Below are 14,157 nucleotides of genomic sequence, written 5' to 3'. Positions count from 1 at the left end.
CTACACCCTCACCCAGTGGGTGTGAGGACTGTGAGGTGAGAATTATGGCAGCAGTTTTCTGCCAGGCTCTAAGGTTCCAAGGCCACCTCTGAGCTGGGGCAGCCCTCAGCCAGGCACTGTCTATCTAACATGGAAGAAAGGCAGCCAGTCTTCCTAGAGATGCTGGCTTCAGAAGCCCTCAGGGTTCAGAGCCCACAACGCACCCAGGAGGTCCCCCCTGCAAGGGCAGCCTGGCCATGTCTCAGCTCCCAGTGGCTCTTTTCCCAGCCAGATGTGAGCACAGCACCCCCTTACTGCCTTACTGAAAGAGCTCTGAGAGGAGCAGAGCCTGAACTATTTTAGGTCTCTACCTTCCTCCTTAAAGTTTTCATGGGAATCGGCATCCAGGGGGGTAATTCTGGACAGAAATGCCATCCATTTTCACTGGGGCAGTGGCGGGCAAGTGGGGTTGGGGATGTTGAAGAAGCAGAAGGAGAGGTCAGGCAGAGTTAGAAGAGAGGACCATGGGAGGTATGGACACATCGAATTATCTCTGCAAACTTTGTTCCCAGCCTCTCCATTTTTCCATCCATTCATTCTCAAATTAGCATCTATTTGCCTATGAGTTCTTGACTTGTAGCCACAATAGAAAGGCTTGCCAGATGGGAAATAAATAACAGCTGGCCCCCCCTCAGTGAATGGGCAGCCCCTGATCCCAGAGGATGAGACAGGCTGCTGGGATATGTTCTTTAGGAAGTCATGTCTGGGGAGTCAGGCCAGCCAGTTCCCTTCACCTCCTCTCTTAGTGAATCACAGGTTGATTTCGTGAGAACCAGCCATCGCTCCCGCTCCAACCAAGATACCCCCTACCAAGACCTGCCTCCAAGGGCAGGTTCCCTGGATTACAGTGGCTAAAAAGGACTGACTCATCAGAAGTCTCCACGCCTGGGCGATGCCGATTCAATGAGCTGCGGCTCTGAGGCCACCCCTCCCTGCTGAACATGTGGAAGGAGTTTGGGCCTCTGTTTCCAGTCATTCATAGGGTTGTGTTCCTGCTTGGCCTCAGGGGCCCAGACTCAGCCATGCTGGAGAAGGGACGATCCTCATCAGAACTTTTTTTTTTTTAAATATTTTATTTATTTATTTGCCAGAGAGAGAGTGCTAGCACAGGCAGGCCGAGTGGCAGCAGAGGCAGAGGGAGAAGCAGGCTCCCCGCCGAGCAAGGAGCCCGATGTGGGACTCGATCCCAGCATGTAGAGATCATGACCTGAGCCGAAGACAGCTGCTTAACCAACTGAGCCACCCAGGTGTCCCCTCATCAGAACTTTTGTCCCTGAAAACAATTAGCAACCCCCACCACCCATTTTCTCTGACAGGCTAGCCAGAGCCAGGAAATCAGGTGGATTGGCGCTGGTCCTTACAGGGTGGCTGGAGGGATCCAATGAGCAGATCCCTGTCAAAACTCCAGGCACAGGGGTGCCTGGGTGGCTCAGTGGGTTAAGCCGCTGCCTTCGGCTCAGGTCATGATCTCAGGGTCCTGGGATCGAGTCCCACATCAGGCTCTCTGCTCAGCAGGGAGTCTGCTTCTCTCTCTCTCTCTCTCTCTCTCTGCCTGCCTCTCTGTCTACTTGTGATCTCTTTGTCCAATAAATAAATAAATAAATCTTTAAAAAAAAAAAAACAAAACAAAACTCCAGGCACAAAGGTCGGGCACACAGGAAGGGCTCACTTCGGGTGGCTAATGCTTCTCCAGAAGCTCTCGTTGCTACTCTGTTTGCCCTCCCTCTTTTTATCCTGAGTCCCCCGCTTGCTGTTGGAGGCAGGTGAATGTTTTCCTTTCTTCTCCATTTTTCTCTGAAGCCACCCCATTGTGCTGGTCATGATACACACGGCTGAGCATGCGCTGAACAGGGCCGCTGTGGGAGCCAGAGCCGGAAAGCCCCAGATGACGGTGAAATGATCAGCTGTCAGATCTACCTTTTTTTTTTTTTTTAAGATTTTATTTATTTATTTGACAGGCAGAAATCACAAGTAGGCAGAGAGGCAGTTAGAGAGAGAGGGGGAAGCAGGCTCCCTGCTGAGCACAGAGCCGATGCGCAGCTGGGACCCAGGACCCTGGGATCATGACCTGAGCCCAAGGCAGAGGCTTTAACCCACTGAGCCACCCAGGCACCTCCCCAGATCTACCTTTTAAATGGAGTCAGGAAGATCCGAGTTCCAAAATCCAACCTAGGAGGGTGGGCCGGGAAGAGGAGGCCCATTAGAAAAGCTAGACGGGACCGCCAGCAAGTTTGCCTGGACAGCAGAAGGAAAGGCTGTGGTTTGGCCCATCAGGCCAATTCACAGAACCAGAAGAAAGACAAAGGATGGGACAAATGGAGGGGAAAAAAAGGGGGAACAAGGAAGGGAGTTGGAACAAGTGGAAGTCATAATGCGTCAATGAGAGCTATTTTTAGGACGGGCTGTCCAATGAGACAGGATGTCAGAAAGCAGGAACAGGCCACCCGAGTGAGTCCATGGAATTTCAGCAGCACGTTAAGTCAAGTGAAGAGATGTTTAGTGGGAGGGGAGGTTGAGGCACACTGCTTATACTACGGACTACCTTCCTCTTTGTCAGAGAGCCGTTCTGGCCTGGGTCACCAGCCCTCCTGCTGACCTTTCACTGGTCACTTCCCAATTAGGTCCACAGGGACACCGGGTGACTCAGGCCGTGCCTGATCTTCCATTGCAGTCACCTGTCTGAGTGAGTCATCCAGGAACAAAACATCTCATGCTCACTGCCGTATGGATTTACAAGTGGTTCCTGCAGGGCAGGCTGCTATGAAAAATTATTTTATTTTTGTTCCTTCATTATATGTAGCAGCAGCTCAGTAATCTAAGGAAGGGGAAGGACACGGGAGAAGTGGAGTTCAAGGTAACACACCTCTGAGCATAAATCTCCAGTAAGCATTACTCAAAATGGCAGGCAATCCAAATGACCACATTTCACCATACCTCAGACAACGGATGTAGGACGCACCCTAATTTCAGAGATTTTTTTTTTAATTGCTTTAAGCACAACATGGTTAGATATGGTATGTAACACCAGAAGACATTGGTGTATGATTTGCTTCTACCAATATTAAAATGTGTTATGGGTTGAATTCTGTGCCCCAAAAAAGATATGCTGAAGTCCTAACTCCCCGTACTGATGACTATGACCTTATTCGGAAACAAAAGGTCTTTATAGATGTAATCAAGATAAGGTCAGTAGGAGAGGCCCTAACCCAATATGACTGATGCCCTTGGAAGGGGAAAATACCATGTGACGACAGACACACAGAGAAAATGTCATGTGATGACAAAGGCAGAGATCAGAGTAACCCTACTGGAAGTCAAGGAATGCCAGAGTATTAGCTGCCACTAAGAGTCAGGAAGCGGCAAGAAAGGATTCTCTCCAGAGTCTCAGAGAAAGCATGGCCCTGCTGACACTCTGACCAGATTTCTAGCCTCCAGAGGGAACGAATTTCATTGCTTTAAGCCACACAGTTCTAGCAGCCCTAAGAAGCTAATCCAAAATGGGTACACATTCCCATGGCATATATGACATGATTTGGAGGAATGTTGCCCTGAAATACTTTGCATGATTGAAAAAAAAGTCATCCTGGATTGAAAACTGCTACAGTTAATCCATCTACAGATAATGAGAAAGTGGGTCCTTTGGCCTTATACTTTTCTATTAACATATAACAGTGATGTTGGCATTCATTCATTCATTCATTTACTCAACAAATATTCATTGAGCACCTAACTGTTCCTGTCACTCTCCTAGGCACTGGAGGTATGACGCTGAAATGAAACAAGCCCCCTACTGTTGTGGAGCTTAAATTTTAGTGCAAAAATGAAAATAAAACATACTCCACAAAGTACAATTTCAAACAGTGGCAAATGCTTTTTAAAAAGAAAATAGTGGGCACTTGGGTGGTTCAGTGGGTTAAACTCTGCCTTTGGCTCAAGTCATGATCTCAGGGTCCTGGGATCGAGCCCCACATCAGGTTCTCTGCTCAGCAGGGAGACTGCTCCCCCCCCCACCGCCCCCGCAACCGCCTGTCTCTCTTCCTACTTGTGATCTGTCTGTCAAATAAATAAATAAAATCTTTAAGAAAGAAAGAAAAAGAAAATAGAGCAAAAGAATAGCATCGCTAAGAAGAAGGAGTCCCTTCTAGAGAAGGCAGTCAAGAAAGGCCTCTCTGGACCTGAATAGACATTTTTCCAAACAAGACATACAGATGGCCGTTGGACACATGAAAAGATGCTCAACATCACTCCTCATCAGGGACATGCAAGTCAAAACCACAGTGAAGGATCATCTCACATCTGTCAGATTGGCTAAAATCAAAAAGATGAGGAATAAAAAGCGTTGGCGAGGTTGTGGAGAAAAGGGAACCCTCGTGCACTGTTGTTGGGAGTGTAAACTGGTACAGCCACTGTGGAAAACAGTAAGGAGGTTCTTCAAAAAATAAAAAATAAAGATGCCGTATGATCCAAAAATTCCACTACTGGGTATTTACCCAAAGAAAGCAAAAACACTAATTCCAAAAGATATATGCACCCCTATGTTTATTGCAGCATTACTTAAAACAGCCAAGATATGAAAGCAATCTAAGTGTCCATCAATAGACAAGTGGATAAAGATGTCACACACACACTCATACACACACACACACACACACACACACACACACAGGAATATTGCACACCCATAAACAAGGATGGGATCTTGCCAATTTTTGTGACAATGTGGATGGACGTAGAGTGGATTACGCGAAGTGAAATATAGCAGACCAAGAAAGACAAATACCATATGATTGCATTTCTATGTGGAATCTAAAAAACAAAACAAATTAATGAACAAACAAAAAAAAAGAATTAGACTTGTAAAATTTAAAAAAATTTTAAGAAAAAAAGGCTTCTTTGAGTTGACCTTTCAAAATGATATGAAGGAGTGTGTCATGGGAAGACCTGGGGGACAAGCATTCCAGAAAGAATCCATGACAAGTGCTAGACGGACCTCAGCCCGTTAAAGAAATAGCAGGAAGACAGAGGGAGAAGGAAAGAGGCAGAGTGGTGATTGGAGTAGTTCTGGTTGGGTACCAGAACGCTAGGAAGCTTTAACCAAGGTAGGGAGCGTGGCTTTCATTCTCCACGCGATAGAAAGCCACAAAGGGAGTCTGAGCAGAGGTGAGCAAAGATCATCCTGGCCACTCAGAGGAGAGCAGACATAAGGGGAACAAGGTGAAAAGAGACCAATTAGGAAGCTATTACAATAATCTGGATTTGGGGTGGGAACGTAGTGGGGTTAATAGTGTGGTCAGGCTCTAGCTATGTTCTAGGACTTCACTGATGGATGGCATGTGGGGGATGGCATGTGGGGCATGGCAGAAAGACAGGATGGACTTGGCCCCCAATAAGTGGATCCCCTTGGACAAAGTTCAGATGTTTTGATCACTGGCCATACCCTTTTCCTGACTCTTCCGCCCTTGTAAATGAAGCCAGAATCTGCCTGGTGATCACCTCCAACTGGGTTAATTCCGTAGCCATGTGCAGAACACCACAGAAGGCCCGCCTTGGACAGAGTCCTGTCTTCCATGTGGTTGTGTATACAATGGACACCCAGGCCCTGAGCAACACCGAGGGGTAGCGGTGGTGGTAAATCCATGAACATGATTCTTGTGTTAACAGTGGACATGGTGGACAAGACATGCAGACCCACAGGCAGGAGATCTCAAATCCAAAACCTCTTCTGCCCTTCCACTGGCTGCGGAACCTCGGGCAGGTCCTGTCATCTCCCTGGAGCCCTGAGGTCCAGTGACTCTTTCATTCTCTATTCAAGGACTCATAACTGCTCCCTATATTTAACAGGCCTAATGCAGCCACATCAGCCAAGCACAGGAAACCCCACACTGCTCCTTCCTTCCCCCATGGTCCCAAAAATGCACATAATCCTTGCCTCATGGGTTGTTAGGATTAAATGAGATAATTTACCCTGAAGAATCAACTTCAGTGATGGCTCCCTAAATGCCATAAATGCAGGCTTCCATCCCCCTTACCTTTGCTCTAACTGCTTTCTGCATTAGGAATGCATGCTCACCCCCACTGCAGCCCTGCCTCAGGGTCAGACTCTGCCTATAATAGGATATGCTGAAGAAATCACAAGCCAGGGACAAGAACCCCCAGGGCTAGACCCTACCAGTGCTCCAAACCTAGCTATATGACCTTGGGCAAGTCACTTCATCTCTTAGGGTCCCCCCTTCCTGCTTCTCTGTTAAGCCAGCAGTGCTGGGTTAGAAGATGTATATGGTGCTGCCCGCCCTGGAAGGATATATTCCAGCCAGAATCCATCACAGGTGACTAATGCTCTGGGAGACCCAGTATCCCAGGGCCCAAGACACCCCCCCGTCCCCGCTCAATGCACGAATATCCATTTCTTCCTAATAGCTTAGCTGAGAACCTGATTCAAATGCTGCATCTCCAGCTCTGGAAAATTTTATCAGCACAGGCCCCTCCTCCCATCTGACTCACTCAGTAGAGAGAAGAAGCAAGCCTGTACCAAGCTCAGTTTGGGCCCGGCCCAGCAGTGCCCTGTTGGTGACCTCCTTGGCATCCAGCACTCCAGTTCTGCTACTTTTCCTCCTCTAGTTGATGTCTTGTGGGTATGGACAGCAGGCAACAGTGATGCCACCAGTCCTCGTCACCACCACCCCAACCCCATCTTGGTAGGAAGGCAAATTGATCTCACAATTTTGGAAGATAATTTGGCAAGACCTATCAAAATTTAAATGTAAAATAGTCATGTCCTTTGACCCAGTAGCTTCAGTGCAAGAAACCGAGCCTGAAGAAACACATGAACAAAAAAGGTGCAAACAATGAATGAGGCCAGCCCCTGCTGTTCAGCTTTGTTTGTAGTAGCAAATAGTTGGGAATGATCCCACTGTCTGCCAACAGAGAATCAGGTAAGTCAGTTTTGCTACACCCATATAGCAGTGTGCCTGCTGGCTAGGATTGTAACTCTTAGGATAAATAATGGAAAGATATAAACCGACATAAAAAGATGCTAGGCTATATTATTGAGTGACAATGACCCTGTTGGGATAATCCTACTTGAGAAATAACAGTAAGGGTAAATGTCTCTGGTGAGATATATATACAGGGAAAAAACTAGAGTAACGGTCAAGACCAGTTATCTTTAAGGACAAGACTACAAGGGACTTGGTACTTTCTGCATTATTCTATTTTCTGAGCTGCTTGACTTTTATTTTTTTTTTAGCACAGCAATATGAATTACATTTACAAGCTAAAAGAAAATTAAAGTTAATTTTAAATGTCCTCTGTCCTGTCTCAATTTCTGCCCTGGCATTCATCTAAATGCAGGCTCCCAAGAGCACACCAGGCTTCCTACAATATGGCACACTTGAAACGTCAATATCCTGTAGACTCTTTGAATCCAAAGTTTGGTGGGAATTCCAGAATAAACGTGGGCCCACTCCCTTCAGGAACCACCCAGGTGAGAGCATGGGATGGTATGTTCTCAACCTATAGAAGTCCGAGAACTGATACACCACGTTCCCCTCCATCTCGAACGCTTAGCCAAACCTGGCCACCACCGGCTGAGGCAGCAAAAGGTTTAAACTAGAGGAGTCGATCTCGTGTGGCGGCTCAAGCCAGGGTTTGGAACCACAGGTGGATCTCATAGGCCCAGGTTTCTCGATCCAAGAATCCCAGTTAGCAAAGAGATTATGGTCGTCTACAGGGACTTTTGAAGTGGCTACTGGATATGCCTTCTGCCAAACTTCTGGAACTCTCTTCTGGTGTGAAGTTTTTCAAGGCTATTTTTAACTGTAGACCTCCTTTCCGTCTGCCCTCTGCAAAGAAATCCTTACATGGAGTTCCATGTTGTGAATTAGTTAAAAGAAAAACTTCTCTCCACTTGGAGCTGGAGAGGAGCAGGTACAAAGCAAAGACTCTCCCGCCATCTCCTTCTACTTTGCAGCCCCTGAGACACCAAATGCCTAAGGCCCAGGGGGCAGATGGCTTGTGCAAAGTCACCCAGCCAAATGATGAAAAAGCCTGCACAGGTGGGCATCGAGTACATGTTTCTCAGTTCCCGACCTGCAGCTCTTTTCACACCTGAGGTTTGGTTTTTTGCCCTGCATGAAAGGAAGTGGCTTTTTAAGTTAAAATAGTAACAACAACAACACAAGTTTAGGTAAAGGAATAGAGATATACATGAGGATTATTATCTATACAAGGAGAAAAATCTGAATAGAACACCCCATTTGATTAATGGTGAACATGAGGGGAGAACAGAATTAAAGGGGAACCAGCCATTTTACTCTCCAGCATTTGACTTATATATAAAAAAAGTTCACCTCATTCTCTCCTTGAATGTTAGAATGTCTTCACCAACTCAACTAAGAAATGCTGGGGAGAGAGAGACCAGTCTTTTTGTGACAAAGTGACTGAAAACTGGAAAGGAAGACTTGTATCATTTTCCAGCTCCCACTGCATTGCCATTCATGACCTGAGTTCCTTCAGGCCCAATGATCTTCACATTCGGGAAGGGTCGAGCTCAGGGGAAAGGAGGGGAGGCCTTGGGGTGAAGAAGCAGGCCAGCTCTGTGGGCAGCAGAGGGGGCTGGGTCAGGCCAAGTGGTTTATCCCTGAAGCTGCTCAGTCACTCCCCCAGTTAATTATCTGTCTGCTGATTCATGAGTTGTGGTTCCTGTGGGCATGCTTCCTGGCTATTTCTGCCAACAGAGGCAGAAGGATTCGTAGGGTTGGGGAGGGGATGATAACCAGAGATCCTGAATGGGCTGGGGAGCTGCAGAGGAGGAATTTCTATTAGGAAATTCCAGAGCCATATCTATTCTCCCCCTCCTCATTGTTGCTCCTGGCCCCATCTGATGCTGTCCCCAGGAGACCTCTACCACTCACTGTTTTAAGGTGCATAAAGAATATTTCTCTCCTGTGTGTCTTCTCCCAGGAGAGGGAGAAAAAAGCAGACGATTCACAGAGGTCCCCTGAAAACAGAGGTCTAAGGCATCATAGTGTGGAGATCCAAATGCACAAAGAATTCATGGTCTCAGCTGTATTCTAAAGTTCTCCAGAATGCCCAGATGGAGCCCTTGCCGGATCCCCTGTGAATGAATGCAGATACCCAAGTTCTGGGTTTCTGACAAGGAGGCACATCACCTCTGGATGCCCTCTCATAGCGTTCCCTGGGTATTTATTTTTGTCTGCCAATGTCCCAGCCCCTGGGCCTAGAGCACTGAACAAAATAGACATGTCCTTCTCCTCACAGAACCTGAAATCTTGCGAAATGTCTTTTACTTTCCTCTTTCCCCGGAGACAGAACTTAGGGTTTTCTAGTTGATAAAGCAAATGTATGAGCCTCTTCCTCCTGGGTCTCTTCTGTGGGTTCTTGCAGGGTGAAGGTGACAGAGATATGCTAAACCACCAGTGCGGGACTATCACATAGGTGTGGGGAAAGGTACCCCATTGGTCAAATTCTGCGAGCCCAGGTTGTACTCACATGTGAAGCAATAATAGCTCTTGTCTCCAATACATGGTAGATACCATGGATAAGAATAACAGCAATAAAAAGTGTCACTTACTGGATACTTATTTTGTGCCTTTATCTTATTTAATTAGCACAGTCATCAAAGTATTGTTTTCTCCACTTTACAGATGAGGAAACTGAGGTCCCAAGAGATTAAATAACTTGCTTAAGGCCATACAGCCAATAAGAGGCAAAATCAAGAACTAAACCCACAGCTGGTTGGCTTTAAATTGTAACTATCCCTTTCCCCAGCCAACAGGCCTTCCTGCCATGTCTCTCCAGGCAGAGAACTTCATCTGGAGAGTTTCCAGGAGGGGAAATTAGCCCTTCAGCTCAGAACTAATCAACTTAGACGGTGACAGCAAACAAAACTTGTTATCCCTTAGGTCTCAGGTTAGAACACAGACTTACACAGGTAGAAGTCACAAATCTCAATACCTCTTGGGTGAAGCTAAAAAGATCGTCTTTGTACATAAATTCCAAAACTCAGTTCTACTCTCAAACAACCCCTCTTCTGCCCATCCCAGACTCTCCTATTCTGCAACAACCTCTCTGTGCCACCACCCAGCTGTCTCTGTGTCCTTCAACGCTGTGTGTACCAATAACCCCTTTTCTACTTTCATCCTACCACCTCCTTCCCCAGCAATCTGACAACACCTGCAACCCAGCCACCAACCCTGAAGGAGGGGATTCAAATATAATCGAAACTGTTCTTACTGGGGGCTTCTTACTCTGGAGATTGACTCTAGAGCCCAAGCTCTGAAACAATAGTCCCACCTGCTTCTCAGAAGGAGTCTGAGACTAGCTCAGTACAACCCATCACTACAGCTGGAATCATCCCAATCATAACCATGAATCTGTGTACAGATCCCCCAAAGGATATTGAAAACTAATGTATGTCAATGCAGTGGGATCCTATGTGGAATATTACAACTCTGTGTCAGATCCACAAAAAATACTAGGAGCCAGCGGTGGAGGGAGAGACACCAAAATAGCAAGTAGACTCTTCATCTTCACTAATATTGAAACATATACCTAGCTAGGCTCTAGCTTATGTTACTTTACTTTCTTCTAAGACTATACGAAAATACAATGATTAGATTCGGAAATCATTCAGAAATTCAGAAAGCTGTAGAGGTGAAAAGGAAAGCAACAAGTTTTAAGTTCATGAAGGCAAGCATCTGAAGGAGACAGCTCCATAGCCCTCACAGACAACAGGCAGCTTTTGAAAGGCGTCTCTAACTCCTGCTAGGGCTCAGTACTGGAGATCTGCATTTCGGCACTCTGGCCATCAGGCTGCTCACCATAGGCTGAAGACATCTGCTGACTTGCTTGAGCATCTATCACATGGAAAGCTTCAGCAAAAACAACTTAGACCCCTATATATATGATCTGTAACTCCACCAAAAAAAATCACTCGCAGATTGCGGTAATGGTTTCATGGGTGTTTATGTATCCCCAAACTCATCAAGTCATATATATTAACTATATACATTTTTTTTGGTTTATCAATCATATCTCATTAAAGAGTATCTTAAAAACATTGTTGCCTTGCCCTGTAGAATCTCTTAGACACACACTCACACACACACACACACACACACACACACACACACAAGATCTTGAAGGCAGTCATCAAAGTGTTTCTGAATAGCTATCTTGCATAGGGACTTATCAGTATATCTTACTTTTTTAATACCTACTGCACGATTTAAATTGTCTCACAACGAGTACTAATCTTTTCATTAAAAGTATATATATGTGTACACTTGTGCGTCCTCTGCAGAGGAACGCCCCAGAGGAAGGGGAGCCAGAGTTCTCTCTGGGAAGTTCACCAGGGCTCTGAAGGACCGCGGGCAGCATCCCTGCGCTATAATCGCCTCTGCCCCTCCACCGGCTCCTCAGTACCAACGAGGCCGAGTGCCAACAGTCTCGGCATAGTGCGTGCAGCAGCAGGAGAGACAAAGCGAGGGATCCAAGCCAGTTCTAGGGACCCTCCGTGTGGCTCCTCGCATACACTGGAGGTTTTTCGGTTGTGGGGTCTGTCCCGGAAGCAGAGGCAACACTGCCACCCGGGGACACTGTAGGAGACAGAGCCCTCACCCTGCACAGACCCGCTCCCGCGGGGAGCCACCACGCAGAAAGACTAGGAAAAGAAAAACTTGGGAGAAAGTAACACAAAGCGAGACTAATTTCGAGAAGCCGGCACACCCGCGCGCGCGCACACTCTCACCCGAGCAGCTACTCCCACGTCCCTCCGGCTGCGCGCGGACACAGCGGGACCAGCCCCGGGAAGCCGCAGCTCGCCGTGCCCACCGCGGCCAGCCGGACCCGCAAGCCCCAGACCACCTGCGAGGCGCGCCGCCCGGGAGATGTGCCCGCCCCACCGCGCGCCCCAGGCCGCCCCGGGGTGGGCACCTCACTCGGCCAAGGGCATCGGCGTCCCGGAGCACCCGCTCCGAGGTGGCCTCTCACCCCTGTCACCGCGGGGCCGGGAAGGTCCCCGGCTGCGGGCTCCCGCGGCCCCCGCCCAGCCCCGCGCTCTCGGAGCGCAGACGCGCGGGGCCGGTCCGCCACTTGCCCGGCTCCAAGTCCGCCAACTCTGGCTGCGGCAGGATGCGCGGCGCGAATCTCCCGGGAGCCGCGTCCCCCCAGCGCGGGAGCCTCACTCACCTCCGCCGCCGCCGCCCGCCAGCGCCCCCAGCACCAGCACCGCTGCCCACAGCGGCCGCGTCCGCATCTCGTCCGCCGCCGCGGCGCCCGCCAGCCCCACAGTGAGCGGCGGCGCCCGCGGCCACTTTTCCCGCAGCGGGAGGGGGGAGGGGACGCCGCGGGTGGGACGTCACGGGGCGGGCCGCCGACTCGCGTTGCCTGCCCTCCCGCGCTCCTCTGGACCCCGCGCCGGGGAGGGGGCGGTGGGAAGCCGCGGCGCCTCTCCGCCCCCCCCCAACCCCGCCTCCCGCCTCGCCTCCGCCCGCCGGGATCCTCCTGGACCCGCAGTCCCGGCGAGGCTGCCACCCGACGGGGGTCGTGGGCGCGCCCGGACACTTGGTATGCTTAGAGAAACCGGGAACCTGGGGCCCCCCTCCTGACCCACTGCCACCTCCTGGAGACGCCCAGATGTCTTTCTCTTTCACCTGAACGATAGGGCACTTTCCCTCTGTACCTTGAGTTTGAAACACTGTTTATTTGACAAAACCATTCGAATGCTTACAGCTGGTGCCAAAGCATGGGTTTAGTCCTTTAGTATTCACCGACTTATTCCTTGGGTTATTTTGGTTTTCCGGAAAGCTTCTTGAGACATCTCAAGCTTGTGTAAGCAAGGATGTCCATAAAGGGCCATAGTAACTGGTAAACGTTTCAGGAAACGGTCAATAAGACAGGAGGAGGCAGGGCACTGCCTCCAAACGCAAACTCACAGGCTTTGCAGGTTTATCCTATTTTCCTCCAAGGTCTTCCTCCCACTCTCTGCCTGTCCCCCAATCCTTCCTCTGGGTCTGGGTCTTCTCCAGACCAGAAGTCTCAGGCGGCTCAAAGAGGCAAAATGCTGGGGCTGCGAGCAGGAGACCACCAGTGGTCAGACTGTCCGGGGTACCCCGATGCTCAAATGACCATAAAAACAAGACCTTCCACGGATCAAAGAGCATGGAAGTCTCTCCAGCTCCTGGATTTCCCCAAGCCTTCTGTGGAGACAACCAAGATGCCTGAAAACTGGCCCAGCCTCGTCTCCCCGCCCCCCCCACACACACACACCCCACCCCCCCAAACGCAGGAATGTAATTCGCATTCCCAAACACTCCAGGACTTTTTGTCTGACAGATCCTCCTAAAGTTTCCACCTGGGAAATTACACTTACCTTTCCAAACATCCCAGATGGAATCTCTTCCATGTCAACTTGTCTGACGGCCCCTTTCTCCACCCCACCTTCTACAGAGATGGATGCTTCCTTCTCAGACCCCCTAAACACTAGATGCACCCAAGGAGCAGAACCCATTAGCAGAAGAGTCGCTAGCAGGTTGCAAGGGGACAGAGGAGGAGCCAGCCCAAGGGCAGCTGGGCTTCCTGACACGGGCTTTGAGACTCCAGACCCACATACTTCCCCCAGCTGATGAAGGGCCCCTGGATTGGAAGCTGTGTCCACAGTCTGGTCCTTGCCCTGGCACAAAATCCAGATCACACAGCATGGTCCCATCTCCGCCTCGATATTTACATATTTGCTCAATTCCATGATTATAACCAATTTCCTAGTTACCTACGTATCTGCTCAGCCTAGGTCTGCTGGCACCAACCCCAGCTCAACAAACCTATTATCCCACCTTCCCAGCCCCTTCTGCCTAAAGAACTTCCATTAGCAAATCTTGCAGGGAAGGTCTCCTAGCAACAAATATGCTCAACTTTCATTTGTTTCCCCCTCGTTTGTAATATTTCTTTCTTACTTATTTATTTATTTATTTGACAGAGAGAGAGAGATCACAAGTAGGCCGAGAGGCAGGCAGAGAGAGAGGAAGACAGAGAGAGAGAGGAAGGGAGGCAGGCTCCCTGCTGAGCAGAGAGCCCGGTAATATTTCTTAAATATAGATT

The 14,157-nt window shown here is 49.0% G+C and overlaps 1 protein-coding gene across 1 annotated transcript in view; it reads right to left on the bottom strand.

The window, feature by feature from the left end:
- ITGB3 (integrin subunit beta 3) overlaps positions 1-12,468 on the bottom strand; it is a 49,881-nt gene extending 37,413 nt beyond the window's left edge. The window contains exon 1 of the mRNA XM_045080862.1: positions 12,250-12,468. Coding sequence (XP_044936797.1) covers positions 12,250-12,316 — 67 coding nt within the window. The 5' untranslated portion in view covers positions 12,317-12,468. The remainder of the gene's footprint in view (positions 1-12,249) is intronic.
- Between the last annotated feature and the right edge of the window lie 1,689 nt (positions 12,469-14,157).

Source organism: Mustela putorius, unplaced genomic scaffold (assembly GCF_011764305.1).
Source record: "Mustela putorius furo isolate JIRA1106 unplaced genomic scaffold, ASM1176430v1.1 tig00000487_pilon_pilon_pilon, whole genome shotgun sequence".
Classification (NCBI taxonomy): Eukaryota; Metazoa; Chordata; class Mammalia; order Carnivora; family Mustelidae; genus Mustela; species Mustela putorius.
The sequence above is the reverse complement of the archived record's forward strand: the minus strand, read 5'-3'. Positions and strand labels throughout refer to the sequence as shown.